This window comes from Oculina patagonica, chromosome 5 (genome assembly GCF_052425735.1).
Source record: "Oculina patagonica isolate OP01 chromosome 5, crgOcupat, whole genome shotgun sequence".
In the NCBI taxonomy this organism is placed as follows: domain Eukaryota; kingdom Metazoa; phylum Cnidaria; class Anthozoa; order Scleractinia; family Oculinidae; genus Oculina; species Oculina patagonica.
Window position 1 is genome coordinate 19,602,631 of NC_135762.1, and position 15,840 is coordinate 19,618,470.

Consider the following 15,840-nt stretch of genomic DNA (forward strand, 5'->3'; position numbering starts at 1 on the left):
ATAAAAGAACAAAGCACACTGACATTTGTCATCACTTTGTTCGTGAAAGAGTTGTTTCTAATGAGATCAGAGTGAGTAATTGTCCGAAGGAGGACATGATTGCAAACATTATGACAAAGGGACTTGCAAAATGTAGCTTTGAAAAACTGAGAGATTTTTTAGGTGTGTATGACATTACGTTTGTAGCCTTATGCTCCAGTCGGAGGAGCGAAGAGGATGAGTGAGTGAGTGAGTGTATGACATTATGTAAATGCCATTATCAAGCTTCAGGATTCGAAGCAGTGTATTTTGTTACCGTAACAGCATTATCGTCAAGTGGGAGTGTTAGAATATTTATGATAATGTATGCAGTTATGATGGACTCTGATTGGTTGACTTTGATTGATGTATGCTATGTGTTCCCACAATGTTGTTGTTCTACTAGTTTTGATGTAACGTGATGTTATACCCTTTAGTCTGTTCACTTTAGATTAAAGTCCTGGATTGTTGTGGCTCGGTTGGTCTCCTTTTACCATATGCAAGACTTGTTGTCAGAAGTGTAATGGCAAACATTAACCTCAATTTGTGACAAGAACTCTAACCAGTTGATGTTAGCAATGGGGGAGGGCCTAATAGTGTATCCAGTAGTTGTGGTAATGGTAGAGGGAATTATGTGAAGAGCATTATTGGACACTGGTGCAGGTAGCTCTTATGCATCAGCTACATTGCTTGAGAGGCTGAGCAGACAACCTGATCACGAGGAGTAGAAGAAGTTTATGACATCAACAAGCCAGAAAATAGAAATGTGCAAGGTGCAAATTTCTAACATCAAGGGAGATTTCAGCCTGCCTACTACCCTGCGCAAAGTTGACAGGGGTGTCCTGCTGACAGTTCCCATTCTGCAATGTACAAAAGTAATATTGCAGCACCAACATCATCAAGGGTTTAATTATGGATGACGAGGATACAAAGCAGGAGTTACCTATACATGTGTTCCTGTGTGCCAGTGAGTATGCAAAGCTGAAGACAAGCTCAGTGCCGAGAGTTGAGAAACCAGGTGAACGAGTGGCAGAGCTCACATCTTTTGGTTGGACCATTATGTTCCCAGGTGCAGAGACCAATCTGAGTATTGTATACCTAACTAGAAGTTCTTCAACAGATATTGAGCAATTGTGTAGTCTTGATGTGTTAGGTTAAGAATGAAAACCTGCAGGTGATCAGCAGGCAGTATACAGTGAATTCCAAGAGCGACTTGTTCTTCATCCACAGGGCTGTTTTGAGGTTGGCCTCTTGTGGAAAGCTGTCCACCAGCCCCTTCCTAACAACCAAAATGAAAGTGTCTGCCGTCTAGCTAACTCAGCAAAGAAACTAGAGAAAGAACCTAACCACCTGGACAAGTATGACAGGATAATACAAGACCAACTTGGGCAAGGGATTGTAGAGAGAGTGAATGATGAGCCACAGGGAGAAAGAGAGTTCTACCTATCCCACAAGTTAGTGATAAGGGAAGCAGCACAGAGCACAAAGATGCACACATCAGCTAAAGCAAGTCAGACAAGAAGTAAAGCTACCTGAACTTCCTTGGAACAAGGAGGAAGATACCATTACCAGTGATTCCACAAAAACCACTAAGAAAGAACTGCTGAAGAGTTTGGCATCAGTGTTTGACAATCTAGGAATAGTAAGCCCCACAACACTGGTACGAAAGATGATCTAAAGAGAAGCCTGTGAACAATGCCTCCCAGGGGATGCAGTACTAGAAAAGAAACTGGAGAAACATTGAGAAAAGTTCAAGAAAAGCCTACCAGATGAAGTCTGAATTACCTGCAGTCTAGCTACATTCAAAGAACCAGTGCAGGGCATTGATCTACACATGTTTGGTGATACAAGCAGAACAGGAACGGCAGCAGCAGTGTATGCAGTATTGTAGTTTATAATGTGTCAGTCACTAACCAGGGACTAGTTGCAGCAAACGCTCCTTTGGCAAAGAAAGGGCTTACAACCCCAAGACTGGAACTACTATCTACCTATATGGCGGCCAATCTTGATGATAATGTGAGAAATTCATGGGAATGATGTGCACTGAAGTTGGTGTATGGATTGGTGGTGCTTTACTGGATATCTGGTAAAATAAACTACAGTTTGTATCAAACAGAGTCGCGCAGATCAGCACAAAGTTTTACATTCAGTGGTGTCATGTGAGTTCAGGCCAAAACCCAGCAGATTTAGGGAACAGGGGAAACCAGTCTAAGGGGCTACCAGAACACTGGCTGAAAGGACCAGTGTTCATGCCAAAACTGAACACGTGATCACGTCACACAAGGAGTTCAATCGAACTTTGTAATCGCTTTAGACTCGTGTTACGTTGACGTTTGTAAATCAGGAGCAGCTGATTAAATCTGCCAAGTTCACCGTTTTGTTGTTCGTTTGATCAGGTTGATATCATCCCATTCATCCATGTGAACATCTGGTACAGGGCTCACCAAAACCCCCGTCCGGTTGTCTGGGGCAAGTGACTTTTCATGCCTACTTGCCCGATGGGCAAAGGCCCAGGCAAGCCATCAATTAACTTAATTTCTAAAACTTGTAACGATTTTGAAACAAAGCAGTACATTTTTGGCCTATTTGGCATGAGTAATCAAAGGTTATAAAAGAACTTTTACAAAAACCAAAGGAAGCTTAAATAAACACGCTGGCTACATTGAACAAGGCTTCACAAAAGTGATAAATTCACCGTTTGCAGGCTTTTAGACCATCATTTTTGGTTCCTATTTTCCATAGAATCAGCCACCCAAAAAAGTAAGGCAAAACTCCTGCATCATGCATCATTCCAAGAAATATGGGCTTCCAACTTTCATGTTTTGCAGATGTTTGAAAATCGCCCTATTATGCATTACAAACCCCAAAACTTTTGAACTGAACGTCATGTATCCATCATGGATTGTGTCTTTGGTAAGATTCTCCCTGACAAGTTCGTAACTTTGGGGGTTCATAAATTATTAATAAGTTTAAGAACCTGGGCAAGGAGGAAAAGTGTCCGGGCAAGCAAAATTTGAGAGTTACTTGCCCCATGGGTAAGCTGGAATTCAAGTTTTTGTCGAGCCCTGTGGTAGCAGAGCGAGGTTTTTGTGGTACATAAACATTGAGTGTTTTGCTGAAATGAAGTGCTGTGAGCTTGAAAATGTTGAAGGAAAGTGAAGCAGACCATGTGCAATTGCAGTATGTAAATGAAGCGGAGGAAATGCGAGCCGCCGTTGGGCCTAACCGTTATGAAAACTTCAGCTCTCGAAAGGAGAAGGCCAAGAGCAAGTTATCTCGCCAAAAGGTGACGCTTATGAGGCATATTAATGTCGCCAAGAGTCTTTTGAAGTCACATGGAAGCCAAAGAAAATTACGCGAGCTGGCTGGCAAAATTGAGGAAGCGTTGAAAGGCCATTGGAAGAGCAAATCTATGTCTGGAAAGCATTGAAATTTCGCTAAATGAAATATGCGCCTTCGCTCCAATTTAAGGCGGCCAGCAGTCAAAGCTCTCCCTTGCGTGCGAGTGAAAGAGAGAGGTGTGAACGCTTGATGGATCTGCAAATCGAACAAGCAGAGAAAGAGGCTCAACGCCGGCTAGAGGAGGAATGTAAGCGAGCTGAAAACTTCAAACAGGAAAGACAATATGGGATACTCACACGATTTGTATCTTCAACCAAGGAAAAGTGGGGTGAAAGAAGGATTGAGATGCAACCAGCCATTCCCACTCTTGTTGATGTTGATGAATGGCTCCATGCCAGGCTTCATGCTAAGACCATGGTCTGTGAACCCTTACCCACCTTCGGTAAGCCGTCGACAGGAAGAAGATCTCGCTTTAGAAGACCACCACGAAAGGAAGAGCAACATGGCAATATCAGGCGTGAGCCTCACAGATTCTCCACCTTGGCCACGGGTGCCACGACAGGAAAACAGTCCCAGCCCATAATTAAGAACTGTCTGGTGTGTGACAGCAAGCATGCAATTGAGAAGTGTGAGAAATTCCTGGTGATAGATGTCAACCAAAGAGCACAACCTTGGTAAAGAAAAGAGGTTGTGCTTTTCTTGTTTTGAGTCAAAGGATCACTGTACACGCAAGAAACGATGCGTCATAGAAGGCTGTGACAAATACCACCACCCACTAATCCATGGTGCAGCACCTGTTTTCGTCGGAATTCCATTTGTGAACAATCCGTCGTGCCTTTGAATGTAGCAGTATCCGTCTTTGTGGGAGCTTCATCTGTTAACTGCGTTCCCACTGCTGTTCTGCTGCAGTTTGTCCCGATAGTAGTTGCGACCCCCAAAGGGGTTAAAGTAAGTACATTTGCGCTGCTAGACTCCGGCAGCCAAACTACGCTTATCCTGGAAAATTTTGCTGATGCTACTGGCCTTGATGGTGAAAATGGCCCTTAACAACTTGGTACCATAAACTCATCTGGCAAACCCGTACGTTTGAGAAATGTGTCATTTCATGTTGGTGCCACCGGAGGTATCAAAAGCTAATGCTCAGATAGCCGTAGAAGAAGCTTGGACTGTACCACTCTTAAACCTGCCCCCACAAAAGGTTACTCGTGCCATGATGCAGGATTTTACACACCTGAACAATCTGAGTATTCCTGAAGTTAATTCCGAAGACGTGACAGTTTTGCTGGGAGCAAACCTTTTGGATGCGATATTACAGCATGATTTGCGAAGAGGTCGTCGTCCAGGGCAGCCTGTTGCAATTTTTTACAGCCTTTGGCTGGACCCTCGCCGGTTCAGTTAAGTTGGTTGTCCAACCTGAGCGTCTACATGTTATGCATGTTCACCGTGTCCTGAATGCTGAAGAATCGTTAAACAAGCAAGTAGAAGACTGGTGATGAACGGAATCCTTTGGCACGAAGTATGAAGACGTGACACCCCGTTCTCTTGAAGATAAAAAGGCTAATTGAGACATTAGAAAGAACTGTGAAGGATGTGTCAGGCAGATACGAAGTCGGAATGCTATGGAGAGAGCAAGAAGTAGAGTTTCCCAACAACCATCTTATGGCTGTAAAGCGACTGGAGTCCACCGAAAGGAAACTAAAGCGTGTTGAAGACCTGGCAAAAAGGTATTGTGCCATTATTAAAGACTACGTTGAGCATGTAAGGGGTGGAAGCCATAATCAGTTTTTAGACAAATGACTGTAAATGAGGAGTTCAGGCGAATACCTATATTTTACGATTTGTAAGGATTGCACAAAAGCTGGAAAGAAGAACCGCTTCACGAGTAGATGCAAAATTGCTAATGATAATATTAATAAAAATAATGATAATATGAGTGATGTGCACGTCAGGTGTGTCACAAAAGTACAACAAAAGTATTGCAAAAGTATTATGGGCCACTATAGAACGGACTACACCTTGCACCTACCTTCAGTCTCACGATAATTCTGCTTTAGCAAAGCAAGCCTTTTAATGTCTGATTGATCTGTCTTACACATCCAAACTAAATGTAACTTTTATAGTCCCTGCACATTAAATAGTCATAGGGAGAAAACGAAGGTCAACATACCATCATCTCCCACCAAGAAAGTCTCTGAGGTGTGTTCCATAACACTACGTGCTACTGAAATGGCCCTTTTCACTCTCTTCAGACAGCCAACAGCTCCAACATCATGGCTAACACTAACAAGAAAAAATAAGTTAGATGTCAAAAACTATTTGACACCATTTCATCATTGCTCTCCACTGTAGGAATATTACAACATCTTATTTTTGTCACTGTGGCAATGTTTAAGATGAAATTTAATAAACAGACCCATTGGGTATCCTAAACTCAACTACTATACCACCTCACTGTCATACATCAATTACCTCATCTCACCATGGCCATATTCTAATATTCCTGGTCAAAAACCTTGCAGGATATTTATGGATCTTGGAAGATCTCCAAAGATCAGCCAAAGATCCTTAAAGATAAGTCAAATGTTTTAAGGATCCATAAAGGATCTTTGCTTAAAGGATGTAATGATGCCCTTACAAAAAGATTCTCATTACTTCTGCAGTACCACAACCATAAGGACCTGTCATGTGAAGTTATCAAAAAAGCGCAACAATTGAAAATCTTCTTCTTAACATCTGTCATTATTGTTTTTTATTGATATCACAGTGTCTTGCAGCTTCTAAACACCTCTCAGTTGATTGGCAAAAGAAATACTGCAAACATAGTGTTATCACTTAATTAACTGAACATTTTGTTAACAGTCAAGAGCCCATATAAATATTTCAATACAATTTAACAATATTATCCTTACCCATCCATAATCATGGCATCCAATGTTGTTTCCCCATCTTCATTGGGACTGTAAAGAAACCAAGATTCTGTTAACAGTGCTGCTATGATGAAATTCGCATCTTTCCCTTTTGAAGCCGTTTCAAAGTATTTACCATTACTCAATATGAGAAGAAAAATGCCTGTTTTCCAATATCTCTTTTCTTTCCAGTGATATTCAAGTTTTTAAAATATGCAAATTAGTAAAGTAAAAACGACATAGACTCAACTAAATTCTGATCAAATATGAAGAAAGTGATATCTGAGCCAATTTCTACCTGAAAACTTTGATTCTTTGCAGTAACACTCTGCTAGTTGTGTTTAACAATATGAACTTAACAATTTGGTTACCATGGTGACATACTAGGTTCCAGATCTCCCCAATGTTACAAGCTTTTCTTGCCAATTCTGGCCTTCTTTTTTAAATTTTTGCCAATGATGCTTACATGCATGATCTGGCAAGCATATGAATGGTTAGGCAGACGTGTCGCCAGTGTTTGCATCTTGTACTCTTTAAGGCTGCTGAATTTGTTGATAATGTCCCAGGCAGGCAGTGCATTTCAGTGATAGAATTACAAGAAAGGGAGACTCCAAGAAAGGTATTTCAGAATTCAAATTCTAACATGACATCTATCATTGGACATCATTCCAAAAGTGATATGGAACGTTCTAAAATTGCAAAATGAAAAGGTTTGAAATTCAGATCATACAGACCTCACCCGGCCCTTCCCCAACAGGACCTCGCGTTCAGTGACTTTCCATGCCAGGGTGGAAATAAATATTTTCCCAGAGCTCCACTTTTACATGTCAAAGAAACATGTAATTGGTGGAGGTTTGAGAAATCTGGATTCCACTGTAAATATTGTGGCCATATTTTTTTACAGTTTTTGATATTCATTGTAAGTTGGAAAATTCAGTATAAGTACATTGTCACACCTAGAGCAGTTTTAATTTGAGTGTTGTAAAACCAAAACCAAAGTAATTACTCTGGCCAATCACAAAGGACACAGGCAATCCAGTAAACCAATCAAAACTCGAAGCAAATACATGTCGCCAGTGAGAAGTACGGCCGGAAAATGTGTGTGACTAAGACAAGATTGGGTTTGGTTTTACTTTTGATTGGTTGAGAAAGTGGCCTTAGTTTTTTAAACCAATCACAAAGCACAGTAATGCAAAATCAAAGCAAATGCGAATTACTTTCGACACTCCAATGAAAATCACTTGACCATGATTTATGTAAGCAGAACATAATACCGACCTTCCACCATACCCTACAGTACCATCACACTGCTCTGTCTCACAAACTGAACAACCAGACTCCACAGCATCCAATGCACTGCCTTGTCCACTTGATATAACATGCCAAGCTTAAAATGTCAAATAATGAAAGTGAACATTGATTTGCTGTGGAGGGGGGGGGGAGGGCACTCCCATAGATGAGTTATATAGGTATGTGCCGCTGTGAAGGGTATGGCTTTCAAGCAGTTCAGTCTGGGACGGGGTAAAGAAATCAGAGAGTTTTGGTCTAGAATAGGGTATCATTTGCCAGAAAACTGATCATTGGTATGAATTAGAGCTAAGTCCAGAATAGGAAAAGAAACTCAGAAGAGAAAAAGGCCTTTCTAACATAAAAAGAATCACGACAACACTGCTGGTTTTCCATTAAAAAACAAATAGTGAGACAGTTCTTAAAAGAACAAGTGTAGATAGGGTAAGGATTTTCGGTGTCTTAAGTCTAGTATAGGGTTGCAAAATTAGCTGAACATGATCTGGCATATGACCAATTATTGTCACTGTCAGTAGAACCCATAAAACACTTCTTAGTAACTCGGAAACGATTTTATTGATTATTACCGATTTTTTCAATATGCATACCGGTAACTTGATTTTTAACAGGGTCTGGAAGGGTATTTTCGGGATCCGGGATTTGACCAAAATATGGTGCGGGATTCGGGAAAACGCAAAATATTTTGATGGGATTCGGGATTTGACTGCTCTCCGGGAAGTGGGATTCACCAAAATTTACACACGGGATGCGTGATTTTTTGCCTGTCTGTCGGGAATTCAAGAAATCGTCACGACCCAAATAGACGTTCTAGCAGTGAAAGCAAATCAACCAGGCGAGCGCTAAGTGGTGTCTCGCTTCAAACCAAACTATAGATAAGACGTGGTTGAGGCTTTCCCTGTAAACCTTCTATCAAGGACAATGCACACGCTTATAGGACCAACCACTTCCCCAGGACGCTTTTCGTGTCTGTCATACTGAGGTATGAAGAGCTATTTCAATCGAAAGGGCAAATCTACACCTTACGCTGTACATTTACTAGCTTTTGGAGAAATAAGTATTTTTTAATGTCTTTTTGGGGAAAGAAAAAAACGGGATTCGGGATAGCGATAAAAAAAGTCCGGGATTCGTAATTTTCGTAAAAATGGAGCGGGAATGCGGGATCAGGACCCCTCCGCCCCCCCCTTTCCAGACCCTGTTTTAATGCAGCACGATGTGATGGGATTGTTTATTTATTTAAGTTACTTATTAATTCAGTTATTTATATAAGCGTATTTATCTATTATAATATTTATTTCTCAGTCTGAGAAGGGAAACGTTTTGTGACGCAGTGACTCAATGTCTATGTCCTAAACACGAAAATGTAAAAAGAAATGGTACAAGGTTAAACTGGCCAATCTAAGTACTTTGAAAACTGTATGAAAATTCGGACGTCATACCTTCTGCAGTCGCATTTGTAAATGGCGGTCCCCATGTGTTGATAACAACCGGAAGAAATTTGGAGTTCACAGCTTCACTTTGATGAAAAAGTTGTCCATATGTAAAGAAAACTAAAACGAAAACTACGACAGAAAGGCAACAACATGGACTTCCCTCCATCTTTACTCGCACCAATCTTTCCCGGCCACTGGTGTTCTCTTCATGTAATCTGTACGCATTGCATACCTACATGATATCGGTCTAGCGGAACGAACGACCTTTGGAAGCTTTTATGTTTACATGTCATTTTGGGAAACTGTTGCATCTTACTCTACGAATACGAATTCGCTTGTAAACTTTGCTTTGTTTATAAAGGCAGAAAAAAAATGTTATATTGGTTTCCGTGCAAAGGACTAATCCCGGGGGATAGTCGATGACGTTTAGCGACAGATGACAGATTTTTCGCTGTCACGGAAAGGAAAACAAAAGAAGCTACGTGTACGCTTACATAATGGGGTAATCTTTTGACCAATGAAATAGCGAGGCTTGTGTTGAACTAACCAATCAAAATCCTCCAAAAATATGAAACGAACCTTGGCGCCCAAAAAATCAATCTTTTTGTTTACATCGACTCGGCTGTTGTGATCATGGAACGGTGATTTTGGGTGTGTAAGCCGTTCAGTTGTATTAATCTTACCTATGTACCTTAGGTGAAGCTGTTTTTTATCTTCCCACCGTCCAGTTCTGCTGGTGAAGAAGCGCTGGAAACGCACAAATGAGGTACGTAGCAAGCTAAGCTGAGAAATGTTCTTGGCGCATTTTCTTCATACTAATATGGCGACTAAATTTCTCTGTGCCTGACAGCTGAATTTTGCTCCTTTCCAAAACACAGTGTTTTCTGTTGTTGTCCATAAAATGTAGTAGCAATCCATTAACAAGTTTACAATGGGTTTAACTCACTAAATTTTTATGTAGTAAGTGTACTTGACGATCTACTGACGACAATAAAATTTACAAGTTAAGCATTTTTTTTTTTCGCTTTCGAAATATCAGTCAATATTATTTTCGTGTACCTTGGCAACAACTACTTGAAGTTTCATCTTCAAAATACCACCATTCTCCCTGTTTTCTTCCAGTTTCTGTTTCTATGCTTTATTAGCTCAAGTAACGAAGCTATAAATAAAAAAACCTTCGAGGGAAGATCGGAGTCGCTGGCTCCCCTTTGTTGCCTTGATAAGCACAGTTCTCCTTTGACAGTTATTATGAGGACAAAGCTTTTTTATGTGTTTTTTTTTTTTTTTTTTTTTTTTTTTTTTTTTCCCCCGGGGGGCTTTTTTTTTTTTTTTTTTTTTTTATTTTTTTTTTTTTTTTTTTTTTTTCTTGTTTCTGTAGCGCTGCTGCCTAATTTTTGAACCTAAATTTCACAAGTTTGCTTTGCTTAGCTTTGGAATGAAAGTCGTAATACGGTATGTGAAAAAAGATGAGGCTTTTACTGGTATGTTATATTAATTTGCATTGGGCAAGAACAGTCTTGTCGTGATACAGTTGGTTAGTTAATGTTTTTTTTGTTTTTAATTCTGCGTCAGTATTAAGACTTAATTGCGCGCCAATAAAATCGAAACTTTTAGTCTCAGAAGATTTGAATTTGTGATTCTCTTGTCAAAATCTTTGCTCTGTAAGTCAAGATTGATTTTCTTATTGTGCGTTTTAGGGTATGACATCAAATACGGGGGTAACAGAATATCGGTGTCGAAATATTGATCATGGGACAAATAATAGAAAGGTTACAAGGGAAACTCTTGTGTCATAACCCAGGCTTGTCGAACTATTTATATGGCGTGTGTTGGTTTAGTACCCATTCAAAATTTCCTTATGCTATTTTCCCATGTAGAACACTGCACAAAAAAACGCATATTTTGTTTTCAATCATTAGTCAGTCATGGGCATCTAATTTGTAAATACATCAAAAAATTTTATTTGCAAAGAAATTTCTAGAAGTGTATTATTGCTTTCTAATGTATTCCAGTTTCAAGAATACTTTAAAAAAGTTTGGGTTATGTATATCCAGGTTATTTAACAAGGTTGGTTGGTATTTACAAATCACCACGACAGTATTTTAATTTCACACCGAGTTCATGCATCCTTATTACGGTATCTTAAAACAAGATCAAAGTTCTAGTGCATATATTAAATTTCAGTAAATGCTTATACGTTCTAACATGTTGAGGATAGATTGGTTTACTTGGTGAATAAAGGTCTCTGCATGAATATATTTGGGTTTTTTCACATGTAAAGGGAAGGGAATAGGTTGGCACTTGCAGTGTGATGCTAGCTCAAGAAAGTCATTATTTTCCAAAGCTAGTGTTTACCAATGATCTTAAAAGCCATATCTTTGCAAATAAAATGGCTTAGTAATCCCTTTCTGTCTGTGAGTGGAGGATAATAATATCAATGATGAGCAACTCATACGTTTTACCTCAATTTTGAAAAGTCCATTTAAATTATTTGCATATAATTTACAATCAACTGTTCAGGAGGCACTGATTTCTCATTGTTCTGCTGCAAAAAAAACAAAAACAGATTTATTATCTTGGTGTTTTATGCTTGACTGAATGTAAGGGCAACATTGCTTTCTTTGTGCCTTTTTAGCCTGGGGTTACATATCTTCAGCTGGGCTTGGCACTTAACCTCATGACTTGTTTATGATTGTAAAAGTTATTTTGGTGTTTCCTAACATTTTTTCATGTGTTTACAGGAATTGTGTGCGGCTGTTTGAACTTGTAGAATTAGTCACGTATTGAAAGTCAAGGTAAGTATCAAAAAAGAAACACTGACTGGTTAGCTGCTTGCTGGTCTTTTCTTGGTGGATTGTTACCATTTTGGTACTTTTATACTAAACGTAAACTTGTAGCTGAAGTTTTGTTTGATTACAAAACTGACAAAAGGTAATACACATCTCTTGGTGTGTTCGTTTCATTCCCTCTGAGGGGGATGTTTAAGATTCAACCCTTTAACGAGACATGAGCCAAAAGCTAAGTGCGGTGTGAAAAGAGTTCTGTAGTCCATTTAAAATGTAATGTTAGCAATAATATTTGTTCTTGTGTTTGAACCATACCTTGATATATTCAAGTTAAGTGCAGTAAAATTGAATCAATGTGAAATTTACAGAAGTTTATTTCCTTTACACAATTGACTTTTTTTCGCTACTTTTCTTTGTCAGATGATAGTTTCTTGTGGTTTGAATGTTGGTAAACTGCTCAAAGTGCTAAATGAGGGGCTTCTTAAGGAAGAGACACACCTTGCACCGCTCATGCGCTTGGTTGGAAATGAGGTACAGTGTGTTGATATGTGTATTGTGTAAATTTTAATTTATTTGGGGAAAAAATCAGGCATCAACCGGATTTGAACCTGTTACACATATAAGCAAACGATATTCACCACTGAAATACGAAACCACTAAGAGCTGGTTTGATCAGTTATTGAGAGTTCTGTTTCATCATCTCATAGGTAGCGATTTAATAGAAAATTTGTTTGTTACTTAATGAAGTTTCTTTATAACTGGAAAGATCTCCCTTCCTTTCCTGTTGCTTATCTCAGGCTATACCAGCATATGATTTTGTGTAGTTTATCAAACTGGTCAGGAGAGATCAGTACCTAACAAGGTTCTCTTCTTCTGTAGGATTCAGATGGAATCAGTCTTTCAAACCGAGACAATAGCACAATGTTTATGTTGAACCTGAGCAGACACTGTGGGTTTCACTCAGAGACATACTCCCTTTCTGTAAACTTGCTTGATCGCTTCTTGTCAGTTGTAAAGGTGAGTTGTTTAGATTACCCTTAAGGTTGTTTTTAGTCACATTTTTTGTCAGTTTGTTGTGCGGGATGATTGTTTGATAATTAAAATCTTTCTGTAAATTTATTTTTCTACATGAAAGGCCAATCCAAAGTACCTTCCTTGCATCAGTATTTGCTGTCTGTTCCTGGCTGTAAAGATGTGTGAGGAGGATGAGGTATGAAACTGTTTGACATATAAGGGTAATAAATGGTGACCTAAAGTACTTTGTAATTTACATATGTGATTTTTACGAAACTTTGTTTCTCTTACCTAGGATGTTCCAACAGCGGCTGATTTGGTCAAAGTTAGTGGACTACGCTTTTCTTCTTCAGATCTCCTAAGGATGGAGAGAATCATTCTCGATAAACTTAAATGGAATCTATCAGTGAATGCATCAACTCCTTTGTACTTCCTTCAAGTAGTAAGTATATAGATAGACATCCTCCTGTTGCAGATTAGCTTATACAAGACTGCTGTGAACACTTGTGACAATAAGATTGAAGCTCAAATAAAAGCTGACAATTTCCATATATTTTTTTGCAGTTTCATGCTCTGTGTGTTTCAAAAGGATTTCTTGACCACTGTCCTGTGAACCAACATTTACAACACATCACTACCACATTAGAAGATCTTCTTTGCTGTCACAAGTTTATGTTTTTCAAGGTATATACAGTATATAGACGTCAACTCCATTAATTACCCGCTGATAGTTTTAAGAGATAGAGAATAAATGTCATTGTGATACCGAGTTAATGCGATTGTGTCTATAATACAAGCACATTTTGTTGCCTGTATATAGACACAATACGTTTACTCAGTATCACATTTTATCCTCTAGATGTCAACTCCCGAGTACGGTTACTCTATATTTAGCAGCACCTTAACTATACAATTATAACCCAAACCAAATTAGACGTTTGAAAGTTTTTGGAATGGAAAACTTAGGGACACAAAAAATTCTTTTAACAAGGCGACATTCGGCTCCATCTGTGTTAACAATGCACAAGCTTGCATACTATGTTTTCTCAATTAAATGTCCCATTTGTGGCTAATCAAGAAAATATAGTAATAATGCATTAACTTTTTGAATCCTTTTTTTGTAGCCATCAACTTTAGCATTGGCCTTGTTGAGTTGTGAGCTGGTGTATGTTAGCAGTAACTGGCTCCTGGCAACACATTACTTGCAACAAGAAGCCAAGGTAAATACATGACTGTTAAATGACAGCAATATTAATGTAATGACAACTATGAAGAGGTCTTGTAAAGGGAGGCATACTCCCATCACTGCAAGACATTAAACAAATAATAAGGGGGGAGATGTTAAAAGAGATATTAATTAAACCAATACTACTGTAGGTATCTGTGCATTGCTGACACAAGATACTTTTGGTGACTTTGTTGTACTTTGCTATGTGTTTAGTTACTGTATATATTTTTGATTGATTATTTATGTAGCATGTCTCACAAGATCTTCAAAACCTTTGTGAAGTTTAGTTGAAAACAGCTGACAGTGCATTTTTTATTTATTTACTGGTTGATAACTTGTTTCAATTTACTTTCTTTCTATCTTGGCAGATTCCTGATGCAGAACTTTGGCAGTGCTCCAAACTCCTGAATGAACACTTCAACTCTTTTTCAAACAACCACTTTCCCAGATTGAAAACTTTGTCGATAACTGATAGAGAAGATCAATCTATTACAGTGATAGGAAACTAACTTAGAGGTACATTAAAATATTTTATTTTATTCCATTGTATGACAAAAGTATCAATGTTTATTTGAACATGACATACTGGGTAGATAGAAATTTCCTGCATGTCAACAAAGGCTCTAGATGTGTTTGGAATGATAGCAGAAACACACACTCTTGTACCAGGTGCACTTAGGAAACAGTCCAAGGCTTCCAGCTGATCTCCCAGCATTGATGTCAAGTAATCTTATTGGGAAGGAACTGTTACACATGTAGAACACTGGAATGTAAAAAAAAAACATCACTTTGCCCAATACAACTGGACAATGGTAAATCTTTCAGTCCTAATTAATTCAAGCCAAACGTTTTTCCCAATTGCTGTTAACCTTTTTTAGTTACTTCATCGAGAATTTGGTGATACAGACACTTACGTGTACACTATGAATGCCATGCAATATCCAGGGCAGGAAGAACATTTTGAAATCCACTTTCCCAGTGGGCTAATAAATTTCAGTTTTCACTTGCCTCACTAAAATGTTTCTTGCCTTCACTCAGACTCACAAGACTACTGAGGCTAATTTCACTTGGCCACCAGGCCAGCAAACTTCACTTTTCACTTACCCAAGAGCAATATTTGCTTGCCCCGAGTATCTAACCACTATGAAGGTTTCATCCAAGTAATAATTTCTTTTCTTGTTTAGGTCGTACAGGCTGTGGTGTGGGTCAGCATACATTGTAACAAAGTTGTGTTAGTGCACATGTGGATATTGTACAGATAAATAAATAACAAGCAAGTATGGATCAGAATGCCAACAGTCCAACAGCCCTAATATTAATGTATGGAAAGTCTCTAAAGCTAGAATTTTAAAGTTCTAAACCTTTTTTACAGGAGTCTACAGGTCTAAGTTATCAATGTTTCTGGTTTATTAGTGGGTTGTTGTTTCTGGTATCGGTAGTTCAAGTTTCATGGCATGTTGAAAATATGTAAATTTGTAATATTTGTTTTTATGGTAGAAATGAAGAAAGAGAGGAATTTACAATGTAGGCATTTTGTTATATGTGTAAATAATTTGGTATGGATAAGGAATAAAGAAATTTTTATTGAAAAATTGGGTGCTGCATTTACTATTGTGCGTCCATTTTGATCGTGGTATTAGACTATATTCTGATGCATTCAATGTCATTATAACCACTTTCAGTGTTGTGGCATAGCAGCTATCTTTCGACATCATTTGACAGGCTGTTTGAATTAAGCCAATCAAAACTGACGCATACCCGCGTTTGTCTCATGCAAATGAGCCCACAAGTTGGATTTTGATCCACCT

General features: G+C 38.7%; 2 protein-coding genes across 3 annotated transcripts in view; one reads left to right on the forward strand and one right to left on the reverse strand.

Moving 5' to 3' along the window:
* Window positions 1-9,452, reverse strand: part of LOC144653180 (N(4)-(Beta-N-acetylglucosaminyl)-L-asparaginase-like) — a 44,279-nt gene extending 34,827 nt beyond the window's left edge. The window contains exons 1-4 of one of the 2 annotated variants that reach the window (XM_078513123.1): window positions 9,011-9,452; window positions 7,545-7,653; window positions 6,270-6,317; window positions 5,528-5,640 (exon numbers count right to left, since the gene is read on the reverse strand). In XM_078513123.1, coding sequence (XP_078369249.1) covers window positions 5,528-5,640; window positions 6,270-6,317; window positions 7,545-7,653; window positions 9,011-9,170 — 430 coding nt within the window. In that variant the 5' untranslated portion in view covers window positions 9,171-9,452. The remainder of the gene's footprint in view (window positions 1-5,527; window positions 5,641-6,269; window positions 6,318-7,544; window positions 7,654-9,010) is intronic. The other variant, XM_078513122.1, reaches the window with a different exon arrangement.
* A 149-nt stretch (window positions 9,453-9,601) lies between these two features.
* Window positions 9,602-15,624, forward strand: LOC144653188 (cyclin-I-like). The gene is made up of 10 exons (XM_078513135.1): window positions 9,602-9,770; window positions 11,746-11,799; window positions 12,211-12,321; window positions 12,670-12,807; window positions 12,926-13,000; window positions 13,100-13,246; window positions 13,369-13,488; window positions 13,929-14,024; window positions 14,401-14,548; window positions 15,217-15,624. The coding sequence occupies exons 3-9, from the start codon at window positions 12,211-12,213 to the stop codon at window positions 14,539-14,541; spliced, it is 828 nt and encodes a 275-aa protein (XP_078369261.1). The 5' UTR covers window positions 9,602-9,770; window positions 11,746-11,799; the 3' UTR covers window positions 14,542-14,548; window positions 15,217-15,624.
* Window positions 15,625-15,840: the final 216 nt, after the last annotated feature.

Bases quoted from the DNA above. Each gene is read 5' to 3' on its own strand.
- LOC144653188 (XM_078513135.1), top strand. From the start codon at position 12,211: ATGATAGTTTCTTGTGGTTTGAATGTTGGTAAACTGCTCAAAGTGCTA. The intron at 13,001-13,099 runs GTATGAAACTGT...TCTCTTACCTAG, and splicing joins AGATGTGTGAGGAGGATGAG to GATGTTCCAACAGCGGCTGA. The intron at 13,489-13,928 runs GTATATACAGTA...CTTTTTTTGTAG, and splicing joins ACAAGTTTATGTTTTTCAAG to CCATCAACTTTAGCATTGGC.